This window comes from Ilyonectria robusta (genome assembly GCF_021365365.1).
Source record: "Ilyonectria robusta strain PMI_751 chromosome Unknown BGZ61scaffold_4, whole genome shotgun sequence".
Lineage (NCBI taxonomy): Eukaryota > Fungi > Ascomycota > Sordariomycetes > Hypocreales > Nectriaceae > Ilyonectria > Ilyonectria robusta.
In genome coordinates this window covers 1,903,493-1,921,529 of record NW_025764438.1, presented here as the reverse complement: position 1 = coordinate 1,921,529, position 18,037 = coordinate 1,903,493, and the positions used below count along the sequence as shown (strand labels likewise).

Below are 18,037 nucleotides of genomic sequence, written 5' to 3'. Positions count from 1 at the left end.
ATCTAACAAGAAATCGGCTTTGCGGGGGAAATCAGTTGCACCGAGGTACTTCCACCTTGGGGAACCAGCTCGCCAGACCATGTGGTTAGTCGATCGGCTTCCCATTCATCCAATGCTCTCCAATATTGTCCAATACTTGCTACTGGGTAAATAGCCGATGCAACAACGTCCTGGACTCTGTTTGGTGTAGGAGAGCACGTCGAGTGGCCGGCCTTATACTTCACGACTGAGATGTAGAAATTATAAACAGGCCAATGCTTTGTTGCAGATATAGCCACAGCTCACTCAGCTTGGCTGCCAAGTTTCTATTCTTATGATTGAGAACTCCGTTCCATCCATGCAAGTCGCGCCCCTCCCTCCTTTGCTTCAAGTTGGTATCATACACACATGCAAGTTTATGTCATCACCGTCGCCTACCGCATGCACATTTCTAGTAGTCATACAGTGCAAGAAATGCAATCGCTAGACCGGTTATAGCGCCCCTTGAATGGTAATTTGACCCAGATGTATCATACCCATTCGTTTTCGTGCACCTTGTTCATTCTCTTCTTCATCCAAAGTTCGGTAGGCGGGCGGGGATGAACGCCGTCTCCTCGGGCCGCTGTTTAACGTCACGTTCTGACACCTCCAAATTTACCGAGGGTGAGTTTCGTTCCACCGACTCATATGGTGCGTGCAATTTATCGGCCACCTTGACGGTCTGGGTAGGAATATCTTTGTGAGCCGGAGGTTCGTAAACCTCATCCTCCGCCACAATTGGTTTTGGTTCCGGCACGGAGCGTAGGGCCGGGCTAGTGCTGCCGAGGCCCTTCTCTGCCGCCAACTGTGCCGCTGCCGCTTTCTTCCTGGCAACTGCTTCGTCTTCGGCTTGTTGCAGGACATGCTCCTCCAATGCAAGATCATGGAGTGATGGCACATCCTCGACATCTGGCGTTGCGGGGAGAGATGTCGATGTCGATCTGTGACCAACGTGAAGCGAATCTCGAGACGGGACTCGGAGCGAGTCTCGTGATCGGACGGATCCCAGCGTCGTCCTCGAAACTGTTCTGGAGACAGAAAATCCGCTGGCTGGGCGCTTTCCCTTGCTACGGGTCCTCCCACTGCTCCGGACATCCTTCCTCACCATGTCGTATGTTACTTCGTCGTCTAGGGGTATTGCATCTTCCTCGCCTTCTCCGTCGCTCGGAAACAGGTCTCCGCGCGATCGATATGAGTCTGAGGTGTCGCCCGATCCAGTCGTTCCGCTTCGCTTTCTAGTCACAAGCAAGTCGCCGTGATCGGATTCGTCGTCTGATCCCAATAAAGGTTCGCCTTCGTCCTCCTCATGCCTCCCCGGATGATCTTGCAGATCTGCCGCGCTCGGCTTGTATCGTAGTGTGCCGCCCATCTTCCAGGGTAGCTTACTCAGGAACCCAATGGGTTGTGTGCTCGGGATGATCGTAGGGTCGTTTTCGCTCGCCTTCCTTCGTCCACCCCTTGTGCCATAGCTCATGCCTCGCTTTCTGCTAGGCTGCTCTGTTGTTTCTCCGCCAGTTTGCTTCCTCTGGCTACCCGTGCCAGCCAGCAGGCGGTCCCAGTCCTCATTTCCCCAACTACTGAAGAGGCCACCAGATTCTTCCTCCTCGTACCAGTCGTCATAAAAGTCAAAGCTATACTCGGCCCTAACTTGGGTGCGGTCGCGCTCTCGGCGCTTGCGCAGGCGCTCTTCTGGGTCGCCGAGGCAGACTGTGGTGCACTGCTCGATGGAGTCGGCAAAAGACGAAAAACACGGGTTGATATAATTATGTTGAAACGACCAGATGCCCGCGGCAGCATTCTCCGTCACGGCCTCAGCGTCGTGCGTGATCTGGTTCCAGCGCTGGCGCAAGCGTGGGTCCTCGAGGAAGGCCATGGTGTGGATCGGATCGTGTGTATGACGTCGCGGGCTGTATGAAGGGCAGCCGTGCGACGTCCTTCGGTTCGGTACCGCTGGCGGCGCAGGCAGAGGACTGGCGTGGTTCCGCGGGGAATGCCTATTAGAAGAAGGACATTATCGCGACAGGCGGGTCGCCGGCGATGAGGAGAAAGTGATGCCGCGGTTGTTAGCTCTAGGCGACGGAGAGAGATGAGACGGGGACGGGATCCCATGTTGCAGACAACGGGCTGGGTGGCACGTGCGGCAAGTGAGACGGCTAAAACCGTTGGGTGGTTGGGCAACGAGGTACCTAGCGCTTAGGCGATTCGCTGGCTACGAGCTATGTACCTTGCAGGGCCGTCCGCTTCCGCAAGCAGCTATCCACAGGCGTCAAGGCCTGGTTGCAGGGTGTTTTTTGATCGACGGAACAGGAAATGCGCCAGAAACGGAGCATAAAACAAGTGAATGACTCCTGTTCCAGCGGAATCACACCCGTTTTGTAGGTTTACTGCGAGAAGTTCAACAATGGACAGAAGAGCGAGTGTTGGAAGCAACAAAACCTTATTATTCGCAATCCGACGTCGAGTGTGGCAGTGGTTCCACAGAGTACTAGCACCCCAATATGCCCACCCATTCTTCTCGAAGGCTCGAAGCGCTGGAAGCGCACACCGCGCTAACATTAGCAAATAGAATAGGGCACATGGAATAGAGATTGTACTCGCTCTTGACGCCTCGGAGTATTGGTGACACCAGCGTACACTCAGGTACAATCTCATTGGCATTTAAGACAATTTATGAGACACACACCGCAGGAAAGTCATGGGACGAAATGGTCAAACAAACATGATTGATTCGGTGGTATCTAGTGACAACAAGCAAGCAAAAAGAGCTCCAATGACCGGTATACGAATTAGCCTTATGGTTTGGGATGTCTCATGTTTGCGAGAATTCTCTCCAGCAGCTCTTCTTTCGTGTCCTTGTCCTGGGGAAATAGGTTTCGCTATTCGTGGTACCATCAGCGATCCACATGTTATCAACAATGCGAGTGAAAACTTACCGCAGCTAACCATCTCCGCATCTCCTCCCGGGTCCAAGTCTTCGGGTCGCCCTTGGGATCTTTCTCAGGCGGGAAGATCTCATCTCCCCAAATCACCTTGGCTGTTGCTGCAGCCACGACGAGGCCAAAGGCTGTTGCTCCGTCAGCTTACTGCGTCAATCAGGTTACCCTATACGTTCTGGCTACTCACCCCAGACCATGTTCTCCACCCTTGAGTTAGCTCCAGTTTTTGAGGAAGCAATGGCATTATGGGCCTGATGCTCTTCTTCTTCTTCTTCTGAAGTTTGAGGGCATACCTTCGATTTCATCATGTTGTCAAGTGCGGTCGGCATCTTCGGTTGCAAAAGTGGACGTGTAAACAAAAGATAGATGTGTAGTTCGGTAGGTTGGAGCGTACTCTAGCAGATGTGGCTGAGGAATAAGTACAAGGCTCGAGAGTTTGGTCAGATGGGCGGTTAAATAGAAACAAAGAACAAAACGATGACTCTGACAGCGGTAGACTGGCCAGATACCTTGCTTGTTAGCGATGAAAGGTGGCCAGTTGAACGAACAGATGATGCCTAGAGTCGATACGCTTGACGCCACATACCCTGCCGTCTAGACCTGCCCCGCCACACCTGGGCTAGAGCACAATCTTGGTGATGCCCTTACGCCACAATCGGTGGACCGGCCATCTGTTTCCCGAGCGAACCCACACGTGGTCCGTGCTTTTGGCCGCCCCGCGAAAAGCAGCGCACAAAAATAATTCCTCCCAAAACTGTTGAAACCGCAAACCGAGCCTTGTCAAGACCCTGTTCAAACGTCCCATTGAACTACCGCCAAAATGCCTAAGGAGGTCGCTGATATCAAGAAGGTGCGTCTATCGCTCGGATGCTGTCTGGTGCGCGCCGTTGAAATGCTGACTCTTCTTGTTCCAGTTCATCGAGATCTGCCGTCGGAAGGACGCTTCCTGTATGTTTGACCAGTCGAGCCCACGACCACCGCACGACCACGCCCGGTGATAGAGGGGAGCCGCAACGAAGACATATTCTAACACAGCAACAGCCGCGCGGATCAAGAAGAGCAAGAAGACCAATAACGTCAAGTTCAAGGTCCGCTGCCAGAAGCACCTCTACACCCTGGTGCTCAAGGACTCCGACAAGGCCGAGAAGCTGAAGCAGAGCCTTCCCCCCAGTATGCGCTCCATCCCCTCATCCTCTCCCCTCCCTCGACCGACCGGGTGAATCACCGAAGAACGATGCTGACCTGTGGCCGTGCAGCTCTGCAACTGACCGACGTCTCCAAGAAGAACAAGAAGTCGGCTTAAGAATGTGGTAGAAAAACGGGCTGCTTTGGGTGTGGGAGGATTCACATGCACGAATGGGCGTCTCGGGATACCTTGCATTTCATGTGCTCTGAAAGGAGGATGCTCGGATAGAGTCCAAAAAGAAAAAAGAACGATTCGAGTCACAACATTCTGTATTGGCGCATGATCTCCGTGACGGTCGGGCGGTCGACTTGGTGTGTTCGCTACTCGAAATTCTGGAACTGGCGAAATTCATGCTCGGCATCGGGGGTGCTGAGCAAGTCGTCCAGCTGCCCATCTAGGACACCCTGATTCCAGAAGATGACCAGTTCTTCGAAATCGTCGTCCTTCTCAATTCTCCACCCCGCCCACACTCTGCTGCTGGGCTTCGAAATTCGGGCCTGGGCTTCTATGCTGCGATACTTTTCCTGCACTGACTCCTTTTGCCTGGAACTGACTGATAATGTGCACAGACTGAATGGAGCCTCCTGGGCGAAAAGATCGCCGCGTAGCTCGATCTCGCTCCCTGCTGGATCCATGTGGAAGACGACGACGCCATTTGGAACGTCGGCAATGTACTCCCTCAGCTTGACGAGGACGCCCATATTCTCAACGCTCCGCAACCACAAGCCGTGCCTTTCAGGGGAGTCCCACGCAGCGGTGATGAGGAAATGTGGCAATTCGGTGTTTTGGAGAAAGAAGGCGCTGAGTGACGAGTACGGCTTGTCTTGCAGTCGGTGCGGCTGGTTTTCTCGGATCCATGTGTCCTGAATTTGTTGGCACAGTCGACCCACCCCGAAGAACCCAGTCTGTTCGTAATCGGGCTTCAGTCGGCACAGGGCGAATTCTATGACGACCATGGTGGGATGAGCTTGTTGTGTGATGCGTCAAGGGCGTTGGGTTGTGGCTGTGGATGATGATTGCAAGTGCAAGTTCCTCTCGTAGGAGGTGATGATGGACGCGTGCAACATTGTCGTCGATCTTCCAGCATCGCTGGGGTTGCGTTGACGAGCGGGTCAAATTACGGCGGAGTGGCCATTCTTGGCAGAGTGGATGTAGAATCAACTGAGCCGGTGATAACAAACAGCTAGTTCATTATTCAAGTTGATTGCAATGACGCCCCGTTAGAGAGAGGTCGTGGGACGACGCTGGCTTGCAAGGGCTCCTGCAGCAAGGGATTCTATGACGCAGGATCGAGTTACAAACTTGAGCGCCGTAGTACGCCGACGGTGGCTGTTACCACCCTGCTCGTATATGGTCCACATCTGTTGTGACCTTGGCCTGGTAAATGTGATAGACTTTTGTTCAGGGGCTTTGCAGACGCGGCTTGCGTGTGTTGATAGTTGCAAGTCGCTGGAACTGAGCAGTGCCAACTCGACGCAAAACGTGATAAAAAGGCCTGGTTGATCATGAGGGCATATGGTATTTTAACAGCGAGCTGAGAATCGCAATGAATTCCCCTTAGTGCTCGGCGGCCGAGGTCAGTAATTATGTTTACATTTCTGCTACAACTCTGGGAGCGGGAGAGATTACAATGGCCGTGCGGCATGATTTCTTGGATCCTCATAAGTGGTGGTTCGTCAGGGGCGGCCAATAACTGCACCCCGCTAACCAGCAGCCTCCGTCTAGAGCCGTATTGGAAGGTCAATTCTCATAGCGTCAATCCCCCGCCAGATAGCCCCCGATTCGATAATGCAATGCGAATTGATCATCGTACTTTATAGAACGAGGGAAAGACAGGAAACAGTCTTAAATTTGACGCTTGTTTCTTACTTGAGCGAGCGCTAGTGCGCCTTTGCGTGGTGGTTGCGTCCTAACAACGACCCTAATGTAGAATCCCATCTCGGGGTCTCACGTCCCGAGCCTGGACCTGAGGCTGTGTAACTATGTGACAGATACTGTAAGGCGTTGTCTGTTGTTAATGCAGGAATGTACCGTCGCGGCTAGAAAAAGAGGCGTCGTTGTGCAACGACAAGGCGCTGTAGTTGAGGCTGGGGCTAAGAAGCACTAACCAGATGTCCGGATCACAGGTGTGGTGTCTGATCCAATCCACCTCTCTGCTAACCTCCAGCCACTTCACTACCATACGCCGGCAGCAGGGTCTGGACCAGGCGATTTATGGGACTATGACATGTCGGCACATAAGCGTAAATAGAAGGTTTGACACACTGGCAAAGGTAGAGAGCACTGAGAAGACTTGTTGACCAGACTCCAGGGCTCGTCAGCAGTGTGGCGAGAAAGGGTTTCCCTTCTTCCCTGACACCCGTGCCGTGACTTTGGGGATCAAATGACTCAATGTTGGAGGATATTTCTGAAGAAGATGGGTCCATAAATGGACTCTGGGCCAGCGGGTTCGGCGAGGAGGCGATAGCGCCTCTCCTTCGGACAGGGACAAGCGGCAGGGCTGATGGTGGCGTATTAAGTCTATCCTCAGCCCTTCACTTGGACAGACCAAAACGAGCCCGGCTCTCGAGGAGCGGCTGGAAGCCACCAAGATTCGCCAATGGGCATTGCACAGGGTGGTGACTACTGCGCTGCCCTGAGACAAAATGGCTAAGCGTCGACTCATCTAGTCGTGTTCTAAAAGTCACTCCAACGGGCTGAAAAGACCAAGCGTAGGACACTACCTGGGTATATTAGATGTGGTCATCCTGCTAGCATTATGTCGGCCGTAGTATTCTCTTGCCGTATACTAATCCCTCCCGCAGACGGCCTTGAAATCCATCACAAGCAGAGCGCTGTCTCAGAGGATTGGGATCTGGCTCACACGAAGAGTCGACATGGCCCGTCTCGTCACCCTGGCCACTTGGGCCCTTTCGTTAGCTTCCGTCCATGCCACGCAGCCTACCAGTGGCTGGCAAGTTGACGTGGCTGCGAGTGAAGTCTACATCTCCTGGGACTCTGACAGTTCTGACGGTGGACTAATCGTCGAGTTCCCGGTCAACATTACCCGGATAATAGCTACCGCTAATTCCTTTGCTCTAACTATCTCAACAACCCCATACTTGTTCAACAGCACTGCAGCTGGGGAGGAAACCTCAGAAGCAGATGTGATCTATACACAAAATATCGATGTTCCCCCGGCGGACCAATTCTCGCAAGCTGTCTACATCCACATGGCCGAGCCTCAACAAGACGTACTCATTTCTCTTGGACTCGACGATGGTTCAGCGGGCTCGGCCTTCATCACGGTTAACAGCACTGGATTCGTAATCGCCCGCGATGCCGAGCAGCAAGGGAGCTGGGCCGCACGTGTTATTGCAGACTACGATCATCAAGTGAACCTGGCCATCACCGAAGATTTCAACAACGCTATTAGCAATGGCATAGACGAAGCTGATCCTAGAGACCTAGGAAAGGCCCCCGTCATTCATCGTAATGAGGTGAAGCCTGTCGACAAAAACAGCGATGGGGAATCATGGACTACAACTACTCTTGGCGGCTATACTAGCACTTCCACCACCGATAGCTCTACCTCTACCACGTCTCCCGATGGCGGCTCGGCTCCTCCTGATGATACCTACGTCTCTACAGCCATTCCCGGAGACGATTATTCCCCGCCCGACGGTTACACTTATACCGGGACCACCGGCGACGAGGTCACAACCACTGTGTCTGGAGGCTGCGGTCGCGGAGGAGCACACACAATCATCATCACTCGCTACCGCACCGTTAGTGTATGTCCCACGCCCTCTGCTTGCACTTCAGACAATAAACACCTCCTTGTTCGGCAAACCCCAGACCGACCGGCACACATCAGAGGCGCGGTCATCTTTGCGGATCGAAATTTGGAGAGGCGGCCAGTCCGCTTCTTGCCCTGCTATCTTCATTACGACATTTACAGTGGCGACGAGAAGATCGGGTCGAAAGGTGCATCGGCTACCACAGACGCCAACGGATTCGCAGTCTTTAGATTCAATATTGGCGATGGTCAGAGAGTAGAGGCTACAAGGATATTCACGTTCCTCTTCACCGAGTGGTTCTACATTGGAAGCCGAAAGTTGGATACGGAGCAGTTGACGCCAAAGGTGCTCCAACTAGACTTGAACACTGTCAAATGGAGTGTCAACGCGGGAGAAATCACCGGAGCGGAGGCCTACTATGGTTTCAGCGAGTACAACCAGGGCCTCGCCGTTGCCGATGCCTTCACGACCCTGACCGAGTTTGTCCGCACACAGGTAGCCACTGGCGAGAACGAGATGGAAAAGGTCAACGTGTGGTTCCCTGGAGCTGCAGACAGCGGTGCGTACTTCGCATCGTATGGTGATCCGCCCTACATCAACCTTCCACAATTGGACGCTGCCAACCCATCTGTCATGGCGCACGAGTATGGCCACTGGCTGCACTGGATTGCTCGAAAAAGGGGAGAGTTGAGAGCTGGTGGGTGGCACCAATTTTGCGGCGATGGAATAGACAAGAAAGTCACCACAGCATTCTCGGAAGGCTATGCCACAGCTTTCGGATTGTTCGCCATCGACCAGACGCCGCTCGTGGATGCCTTCTCTCCGTACATGGAGTACCAAAAGAGACAATACGCCCCTAAGAAGAGCTGGTCCCAGAATATCGAAGCCTTTAACTGTGGCGATAGCTTCATGCTTAGACAAGAGGGACGCATCGCTGCCGCGTTGTTCGACCTTGTAGACCGGAAGCTGGACGAATTCCCAACGTCGAGCAACAACTTGGGACGGATCAGCGATGGATTTGATCCGCAGAAGCTGAACTGGATGTGGAGCCCGCGCTTCATCTTCTGGCTCCTGATGCAGGATAATCCTCAAAATATTGAAGAGTATTGGTACGCAATCCTGCGGAACTGATGGTGGTACTTGAAGCTAACTTGCTGTGAACAGGCGCAAATTCCAAAAATACCCTGATCAGACGACTGAATGGGAAGACCGGGCTTGGTCCATCTTCGATTACAACTACGCTGATTTTCCCCAGCACGTATGACGCTCATGATGAAGGGTGACGGAGGTAGGAAGGGAAAGTTGATAAACAGTCTGAGCGGATAGTGTTTTGAGGCTGTTTTATCCTAGAGCGACAGACTTACAAACTTGACCTATAGTATGCTGCGTAAGTGATGATCTAGATGTAGCAAAGAGATTTCAATTGGGACATGGTTATCTGAATCTATGTTTGTGATTCGTAGCATCGGTGGCAATGCCACTTCACCGCGCGGTCTGTTCGTGGTGGTGTATTGGATTTGGTTGACAAGTTGACTGCAACAGTTGGCTGGCTGGTTGGTTCGTGACTTGGCGGATGAGCCTCTAATTGTCCGGCCATCTGACTTGGCGTTGATAGATGACGATTGTAGGTGTGTTGATTGTGGCGCGGACATGGAGGAACGGGGCAGTGGCGAGGCGATAATCTATCTTGATGATACGCACTCGCACTTTAGTGCTAGTAATCGTAGGGCAATGAGGCTCATGCGTCGAGTGGATTGTGGATGACTTCACCGCCACCGGGAGGGAGCTGAGGTTGTACGAGGCGAGGGAGGCTGATGCGTCCGGTGAAGACCAACCGGATACGTTGCACTGCAATTTTAGCACTGCCACAGGAGTTAGAGTTGCGGCATGAGTAGAAGCCTCGTCTCTCAACGTCGTCTGTTGATTGCATTGCAATTTTAGCACTGCCAAGGGAGTTGGGGTACGAGTTGGGGCCTCGTCTCTAAGCTTAACGGTCGCCGATGCCGATGCACTGCAATTTTAGCACTGCCAAGGGAGTTGGGGTACGAGTTGGGATGCGGCATGAATTGAAGCCTCGACCCTCAAAGTCATCAAGCCGTGCATCAAGAGATCTGGGCTAGCCTGAGGCACAAGCAACATCATGCCACTTGGTCACGGAACGGTGAGACGGCATTATCCCCGAGTTTTCGCGCCTTGCATCTTACGTCTTCAACGTCGCCGCATTCAGTCACCTCTGGATGTCAAATTGCTTTGCCCGGGAATTTCTCTCTGCGTACGGAGGACCCCGCCAAGACGTCAGATCAGACCAAAACCACCAGCAATAATCACGCCAGTACAAGAGGCACCTCCGTAGGTAGCATCGCATCGCATCGCATCGCGTCCCCGTCCGCGTCCGCACCCGCGTCCCGGGATATTTTAGCCTGACTGCACGGCACGGCATTTCTAGCATCTGACAGCATTTCCGGTGGGCGTGGGCGGGCGTGTACACCCACTCCGGCTCCCACTTCCACCTAATGCAGACCAGGGCGACGGATCCCAATCAATCGCGATAGTCCCTCCCAAGCGTGCCATGCGAGCTGCAGGGACTAGCATCTGGACCTGTCGTCACCTACCCAGAAGCGCCTCGTGTGGATGGGCAGCTCGTTTTCGGATTTAGACGCTGCTTGATTGGCCGCAGACCTGATACTTGCTTTCTGTACAGCTCCTTGCTCTTGAACTGCAGCTGTGTATGGTTGGGTTTTGGCTGAGAAAGAGGAGCAACTGACAGACAACAAAGAGAACAATACACCGACATTCACGAGAAATTCCGCCATAAAACCATCCATTTACCCAGCCATCCAGTCATCCGCCAGAGAATAGGGCAGGGGCCACAGCAAGGTTTCCATCCTTGCCTCTCCTTGCGAGGTCGTTGGTTCTCCCCTTGCCCTTGTCTCGAGAGGATGGACTACGCCCTATGTAGGTGACCATCTTTCATTCTCGCCGTGTTTGCCCAACCACAGAGTCGGGATGGGCTCGCAGTCGGCCCCGCTCCCCTCGTCCTCAACCGCACATCGGCCGCCTCCATCGTCATCGTCATCGAGGTATCACGCGCCGCACCACCCACGTATGTGTGAAAGGACGGGAGTACACCCTGCTTCCGCCGCCGCCTTCTCGCAGCTTGGCCCTAGGCCTTCGCTTGCGCGTTTCCGAAGGCTGCCAGCGGGGACCGCCGCGTTTGTTCCCCCTCCCCGTCCCCAAAGGGGGCACTGCTCCTCTCTGTCCCCTTGCTTGCTCTCCCCATTCCCCTCTCTGTCGGCTCCTGCTCCGGGCCTTGCCGTTGCTCACGAGTATTGAGCAAATCGTGGACAACCAGGCAAGGAAAGGCCCGGAGCCGGAACTAGGGAAACAAGTGTTGGAGCAAGATTAAACTAGACCGCCATTTCTTCCAATTGGCGGTCTATCATTACACACTCCCGTCCGTCCCCGGTTCTAAGACCCCGAAGTCCTCCACGGAGACGGCTTTTTTGCGCCTGTTTGCTGGGCAGCACCTCTCACACAGCCTCCTCATTCCCTCTCCCACTCGCACCCTCTTTTATTGACCGGGAACTGCTAGTCCGTTGTCTTCGTACCTATCTCGATTAATTCCATCTATTGTCGAGACCCACACCCGCAACCTCAAGCACGCCCGTTGCCTATTCTGGACGACGCCGTCTGGTGGTCCTGCATGCCTTGGTACCAATCGCCGCTCTCGCTGGATCTTTGTACGACGGCCCTGCCCACTGTCACTGGGAACGCTACCCAGCTGAAGTGAGGTCGATCCCAGGCTGCTGCGCCGCTACCGAAGGGTGCTACGTCCCGTCCTTTGTCCTGTGACACTGGTAATAACTAAAGTCAGAGCCGCCCCCTTTCTTAGTGATCCTACCACGGAGTAGGACCTTCTAGCGTCCAAGGACCTTGCACCAAGGACCGCAGTGTGGGACACAATCATTGATTCAGGCACACACATTGTCTCTTTCTGGCAGCCACCCCTCTGCCACGCCTGCCACGCCTGCCACGCCTACCCACCACGCCTACCTAGGTACCTGCCTACCTACACTACCCACGCGCGCCTGCTGCTCCCTGTGGGATTGTGGGAAAGTGCGGGGGGAAAAGGCCACCACTGACTGAGACTTGTTCTCCAAACTAACGCTGCTTCCGTGACGCTACGCCTCCTCTCCTCGATATTATCCCATTGCATCTCCCGCTGGCTGGCGTTCTTTTGTTGGGGAGCAAAGCAAATCCATTCGTCTCGTTCCACCTCCACACATCTTCTCTCGCATCTTCTCTCCCGTCCCTCCCGACTTTGCTTTCTTCGCTTTTTCCTTTTTCCTTTTTCTCTTGAAGCTTGGGAACCGGATCCTGCTGCGTTGCTCCAACAACACCACCGACGTCTCCAACTCGATCCATCCTGACTCCCCAAGTGACGCTTTCTCGGCGTATTATTTGCCATTTCCGCGCCCACTACGACCTACCCCTTTATTACACACACTTTAGCTGTACACGACCAGGACGTGCACAACCACGCACAAGACCGCCACCATCTCCTTCGAGGCGTCACAAGACCGACCGGCACGAGCACAGGCACAATCACAGGCACAATCGCGCACAGACTCGCTCCCTCCCATAACGACAAGGTGTACCCACGCTCGCATTTCCAGTCACCAGCGACCCGCGACCTGACCCGTGACGACATCCCCAAAAACAACCAAAACACCACAACGACCCTCAACGGTCCCAGGACGCGCGCGTGCAACTCCTCTGGCTGCGTCCTGATGCCCTCTCGAGATCCGACCATGCTAGACGGCCGCAAAGGCCTCAACGGCCTCAATGGAGTCCATGCCAATGGCTCCAACCCAATCCCCGAGTCGTTTGTCAATGGCGCCGGCCAGCTGGGACAACGTCTGAGGATGGAGCGCAAGATGTCGAGCCCTATGGCGCCGCCCTTTATGGTCTCAGCACCGGGCAAAGTCATTGTCTTTGGAGAGCACTCGGTCGTCCACGGCAAGGTACGATACCGCAATCACACACGCGACCCTCAATTGCCCCCTTCTCGTCCTCGCCCTGTGTCTTCTTGCTGACAATGCCATTGACACACAGGCTGCCATTGCTGCCGCCATTTCCCTCCGATCCTACCTCCACGTCACCACCCTGTCCAAGTCGAAGCGCACCGTCTCACTCCGATTCCCGGACATTGACCTCGTCCACTCGTGGAACATTGACGACCTACCATGGGCGGCCTTCCAGCATCCCCTTAAGAAGAAGTCATACTACTCCCTTGTCACTGAGCTTGATCCCGACCTTGTCGATGCTATCCAACCGCATATTGCTGTCGTCTCCGCCGATCGACCAGAAGAGATCCGCAGGGTCCATCGCAACTCCGCATCCGCTTTCCTATACCTCTTCCTCTCGCTAGGATGGCCATCATTCCCTGGCTGCCTATACACCCTTCGATCGACGATACCGATTGGCGCTGGTTTGGGCAGCAGCGCATCCATATCTGTCTGCATCTCGTCAGCCCTTTTGCTCCAGCTACGCACTCTGTCTGGCCCTCACCCTGATCAACCCCCCGACGAGGCCCGACTCCAGGTGGAGAGAATCAACCGATGGGCATTTGTGTCAGAGATGTGCATCCACGGCAACCCCTCGGGTGTAGACAACACCGTCGCGACACAGGGCAAGGCCGTCGTATTCCAGCGCACCGACTATTCCAAGCCCCCAGCTGTACGCCCTCTCTGGGACTTCCCTGAACTGCCCCTCTTGCTGGTGGACACAAGGCAGGCTAAGTCCACTTCACACGAGGTGGCCAAGGTGGCTAAGCTCAAGGACGAACACCCCAAACTTGTCGGGACCATCCTGGATGCCATGGACAAGGTGACCGTAGCAGCATCAAACGTGATTGAGGATCCGAAGTTCGATAATGAGGAAGAAGAATCTCTCCAAAAGCTTGGTGAATTAATGACCATCAATCATGGTCTTTTGGTGTCTCTCGGCGTATCTCATCCCAGGCTAGAGCGAGTACGGGAACTCGTTGATCACGAGGGTTTGGGCTGGACCAAGCTTACGGGTGCGGGAGGCGGCGGTTGCTCCATAACGCTCCTTCGACCCGATGCCCCACGCGAGAAGCTCGAGAAACTCGAGCGGCAACTCGAGGATGAGAATTACGCTCGTTTCGAGACGACTCTAGGAGGCGATGGAGTCGGTGTGCTCTGGCCTGCCGTCCTTAAGAATGGAACGGAAGAGGACCGCGAAGGTGGCATGGAGATTGATCTGGAGAAGTTCCTCAACGCCAATGGCAACGAGGGTGTCGAGAAGCTGGTTGGAGTCCACACGGATGGTGGCGAGAGAGAAGGTTGGAAGTTTTGGCGTGTCGAGAGCCGGTAATGGCTGACAGCGCCACCTCACACTCAGCACCTCTCCTCCGCTGCAGTGTGACACCGTTACATCCACTGAGGAGTCCACCAACTGTATTATATGGCTACGAGCCAGGTGACGTCACATTATGAACCAGGAGGGAAAATAGAAGTATGTTGGGGTGGGAGCGACGCCACTTGGCTTGGGAGAGGGCATCCCGTGGTCGGTTATTTACACGATTATAATCTAGTAATGTGATTCGTTCTTCTAAATTCTTTTCTTTGGATGATAGATCCTTGCCAAGCTTAAGGTGTTGTACCTTCTGTATGCTTATCGAAGTGATCTAGTGGGGCTGTGCCTTTCAAATGCACAATGAGGATTCCATGGGGCTTGTGGTGTGTGGGGGTCATGATTGTCCAAGTCTTGGCGATGTTGATTGTAGTCGGTAGTGGACGAGATGGATCGCATTGCCTTGTGATTCTCTAGTCCGTATGCTGCTCAACCCGAAGAGTCTCGACAATGATATTTTTCGACATTGACCTCGTGGATTATGGCACCGGTATCGTTCCCACTAACAAGTGTTTCTGAGGTCAGTCGCTGGATAATTCTGCATTGGCTTACCTGTGTCTACGTAGTCTAGCAAGATGCCATGGAACCTGGCTCATACGAAGTACGTGTTTCGGTAATTTTCACTACTTTCAAGGGTATATGTGCTGCGTAACTCAAAGGATTTATCATGCACCTTTGTTATAACTCTGTTGGGACAACATCGGGGTTGAGAAAAGGTGAAACACCTAAGATCAACACTCACGTCTGGACAAATGTGCGAAACTGAATTTACATGCGCGCAAGTCGCTATCTCAGTTGTTTCCAAGGCCATTGAAAAGAAACATATCCTGCACCTCAGGGATAACCAGGGCACGATGGACATCAGGTCAGCCGCGATACGAAGAAGTCGCCACACCGTCCCAGGCCCTATTTCCTAGCGCATGCCTCATCGTGGCGTCTAGACTACTTAACACTTAGACCAGTCCGGACTACGGAGAATTAGATCTGGGGCTTCGGTTGAGGCGTACACAATAGCGACCGGGTGGTCTTTAGAGGTTTTATGGATATAATTATGTTTGATCCTGGGACGGTCATTGGCGACTACTTGACGGCTCTCGTTCCCTCTTTTATCCCTGCCAATATGCTGTCCCCTAAGGCCGTCACCATGTCGTTCAGGCCGCTCACGCCTTCGCTGGGAGGTTGACACTTCACCATCCTCAACTACAATGTCGCTGATGCTGACATCCACAGTTATGCCGACCCTCTCATGCCGAAATTCAATCGTATGGTAAGAAACGCAGTGTCCAAGGCTCAGAAAAATCCAGGCATATTGCGTTGAGGTATCAGAGGGTTACCAGATGCCGCCTGGAGGGGAGCCAGCGCCAGAAGCATGGGAGACAAATAATATTAGTTCAGCGCATTAGAATTCGGTGTGCTCGACTTGGGACTACCCATAGGCGCTGGATGGAAAGGATAACTCTAGAGTATTCGATATGCTGCTAAGGAAGCAGGATACCGGAACGCCTCCTGGCTTACAGATTCGTCCAGTTGGACGCCGGGTATAAGACACTTTACTTCACCAGAGGCCGGTTTGGTCATTTAATTTAAAGACAGACTTCTTGTCTCATTAAGTCCGAGACCATTTACAATATCTGATACCTTCACTGGCCAGTCTCTCATTCTCAGAGATACCTTCAAAAGTTTGTCGGACATTGCAAACCAATGGAATGTCAATTCGGGATTTTCTACCATACCTCCCATATGTAAATGTGTTCATTGACTGGTTCTCTTTCATCATAAACGACATAGCTGACTCATGCAGACTCCATAGGCCCTTCAAGGAGCGTAGTTCGGTACTTCCAGTATCCCTCACGTACAGGATCCCATTTCTCGCTCAGCCGCCTCAAGCACAACTTCGCCTTCTCATTGTCGCCGTTCTCGTGGTACACCTTGGCTAGGAAATCGAGCGCGTGGGAGCTGCGGACTTCCTCAGCATCCTCGCCCAGCGCGGTGATGTATTGCTCTGCAAACTCTTGGAGAGTGGCTAGCTTGCGACCGCCCTTGGCTAACACGCCGAGAAGGTAGTTCCAAGGTGACTGGTTCTGCGGGGCGAGGGCAATCTTTTCCTGGGCGTAGCCGATTTCGCGGTTGAGGGTGGTCTCGGGGACCTTGGGGTCGTGCTCCGTCGGGCCAGAACCCGCGGTCGAGCCTGTTGGGTCCGAGAAGACAAGATAGAAGCGGTGGGACCAGGCCGAGTTGTTGCGGACATCCTCCTCTATGAGGTTTTGCGTGGAGCCAAGCTCGCTGGAGGTCCACATGGACAATTTGCCAACGAGGTACTGGCGGTAGGACCACACATGGTAGTTCTTTGCGTCTTCAACGAGCATGGTGGTGATGAAGGCCGTCTCTGAGCGTGCGAGGGTGCGGACGGTAGCAGTCTCTTCCTCAATGACGGGATAGTAGTAATCCATGAGCAGCTGGCGGTGGTTCCAGATCTGGTAGTTCTTGAGGTTGGCAAGGGCGACTTGGTTGAGCCAAGTGATCTCATCCGGGATGGATAGCTTCAGCACGGAGATGATCTTGAATCGGTAGAGCCAGACGGTGTAGTGCGCAGGGTTCATGGAGATGACATGCTCGGTGAGGCGGAGACACCGGGGCGAGCACTCGTCCGCAGCCATGACGGCGCGGAGGTACGATACGGCTACTCTCGTCAGTTTACTAAGCTACAAAGGAGTCGTTTGTGTTGTTCACGAGCTCTTCTGTTGAGAAGAGTCCAGAGCCAGAGCTGACATACCCTCGGCATAATCATCGGGATATGCAATCTGCGCGAGAGCTCCCTCAGGCTCGTCCTGGGGGATTGGAATCACATCATCCCACTCCGGGTCCTTGGCCAGCGCTCCCGTGGTCTCCCCGTAGAGGTCCCTTTTCAGTGCCGCCATAGTTTGTCTTCTCTTCTTTTCTTCCTCAATATCCTCACTAGAGACCTCGGTGCCGTGATTCTTGGTTGCAAGCTCCCTCTTGCTTAGAAACTGTCGGTGCTGGATCTGTAGCGCCGTAAGCCGTGCGTGCTTGAGTGTGCGCTGCTCGAGCTCGTCGGGCGAGTAGGTGCCGATGTCGCGACCGGAGCGGTCCTTGCCCCAGCTGTAGTTGGGCGAGAGGCGGCGGATCGGGAGGCCCTCCTTGGTGACGTGCTTCCAGAACTCGCGCTCGGCCTTGTTGGAGAGCGGGACGTGGCGGTTGGCGACGGGGAGGATGAGGTGGGTGTAGGTGTACGTCTTCTTCTCGGCGGGGGTCAGGCCGGAGATGCCAACGTCTTGGCGGCGTTTCTCGCACGGGTTGGTCCTGAAGAAGCGCTGCTCGGAGCGGAGGCTGACGGTCTGCGGGAGCGGCGACTCGGATGCAGCTTGTGACGGAGCGAGGTCAGCGAAGGAGTTGCGGAGGAAACGGAGGATTCTGCTGCCGCGTGCCGCAAGCCAACACGTCAAGAAATATAGAAGCTGCTTGTGCTGGAGGCTCACCTTTGGGCTCGGAATTGGGGGCCTTGGAGCTGCCTTTTGACTTGGGTGGCATGGCTGCAAGTCTGGGTAGAGAGTCGGATTTGGAGACGGAGATGGTGATGGTGGGGTTGGTCTGGTGGTCCGTCCTAGACGCCAAATGCAGGGTGGCCGGTGGACATGGATTGTATGGGCGTGCCCCGCCAA

At 54.1% G+C, this 18,037-nt stretch overlaps 7 protein-coding genes across 7 annotated transcripts; 3 read left to right on the top strand and 4 right to left on the bottom strand.

Annotated features, from left to right (window-relative positions):
• Window positions 1–117: 117 nt before the first annotated feature.
• BGZ61DRAFT_445489 (uncharacterized protein) lies at window positions 118–2,107 on the bottom strand. Its single transcript, XM_046245086.1, has one exon. The coding sequence runs from the start codon at window positions 1,889–1,891 to the stop codon at window positions 551–553; it is 1,341 nt and encodes a 446-aa protein (XP_046108689.1). The 5' UTR covers window positions 1,892–2,107; the 3' UTR covers window positions 118–550.
• A 577-nt stretch (window positions 2,108–2,684) lies between these two features.
• BGZ61DRAFT_585644 (uncharacterized protein) lies at window positions 2,685–3,700 on the bottom strand. Its single transcript, XM_046256416.1, has 4 exons — window positions 3,248–3,700; window positions 3,142–3,154; window positions 2,952–3,082; window positions 2,685–2,894 (listed from the first exon to the last, which is right to left on the bottom strand). Exons 1-4 carry the CDS (start codon window positions 3,281–3,283, stop codon window positions 2,811–2,813), a joined length of 264 nt encoding a protein of 87 aa, XP_046108688.1. The 5' UTR covers window positions 3,284–3,700; the 3' UTR covers window positions 2,685–2,810.
• Window positions 3,701–3,774: 74 nt separating this feature from the next.
• On the top strand, window positions 3,775–4,257 carry BGZ61DRAFT_529132 (ribosomal protein L38e; the record flags this gene model as incomplete). Its single annotated transcript, XM_046253355.1, has 4 exons — window positions 3,775–3,804; window positions 3,869–3,902; window positions 3,996–4,124; window positions 4,211–4,257. The coding sequence occupies 4 exons, from the start codon at window positions 3,775–3,777 to the stop codon at window positions 4,255–4,257; spliced, it is 240 nt and encodes a 79-aa protein (XP_046108687.1).
• On the bottom strand, window positions 4,110–5,257 carry BGZ61DRAFT_167636 (uncharacterized protein). The gene has a single exon (XM_046237546.1). It carries the CDS (start codon window positions 5,094–5,096, stop codon window positions 4,461–4,463), a length of 636 nt encoding a protein of 211 aa, XP_046108686.1. The 5' UTR covers window positions 5,097–5,257; the 3' UTR covers window positions 4,110–4,460.
• A 1,759-nt stretch (window positions 5,258–7,016) lies between these two features.
• Window positions 7,017–9,183, top strand: BGZ61DRAFT_474531 (uncharacterized protein; the record flags this gene model as incomplete). Its single annotated transcript, XM_046248584.1, has 2 exons — window positions 7,017–9,028; window positions 9,084–9,183. 2 exons carry the CDS (start codon window positions 7,017–7,019, stop codon window positions 9,181–9,183), a joined length of 2,112 nt encoding a protein of 703 aa, XP_046108685.1.
• Window positions 9,184–12,844: 3,661 nt separating this feature from the next.
• BGZ61DRAFT_491412 (ribosomal protein S5 domain 2-type protein) lies at window positions 12,845–14,318 on the top strand (the record flags this gene model as incomplete). Its single annotated transcript, XM_046250424.1, has 2 exons — window positions 12,845–12,943; window positions 13,035–14,318. 2 exons carry the CDS (start codon window positions 12,845–12,847, stop codon window positions 14,316–14,318), a joined length of 1,383 nt encoding a protein of 460 aa, XP_046108684.1.
• A 1,621-nt stretch (window positions 14,319–15,939) lies between these two features.
• On the bottom strand, window positions 15,940–17,906 carry BGZ61DRAFT_384382 (uncharacterized protein; the record flags this gene model as incomplete). The annotated part of the gene is made up of 3 exons (XM_046242699.1): window positions 15,940–17,037; window positions 17,131–17,739; window positions 17,855–17,906. 3 exons carry the CDS (start codon window positions 17,904–17,906, stop codon window positions 16,151–16,153), a joined length of 1,548 nt encoding a protein of 515 aa, XP_046108683.1. The 3' UTR covers window positions 15,940–16,150.
• Between the last annotated feature and the right edge of the window lie 131 nt (window positions 17,907–18,037).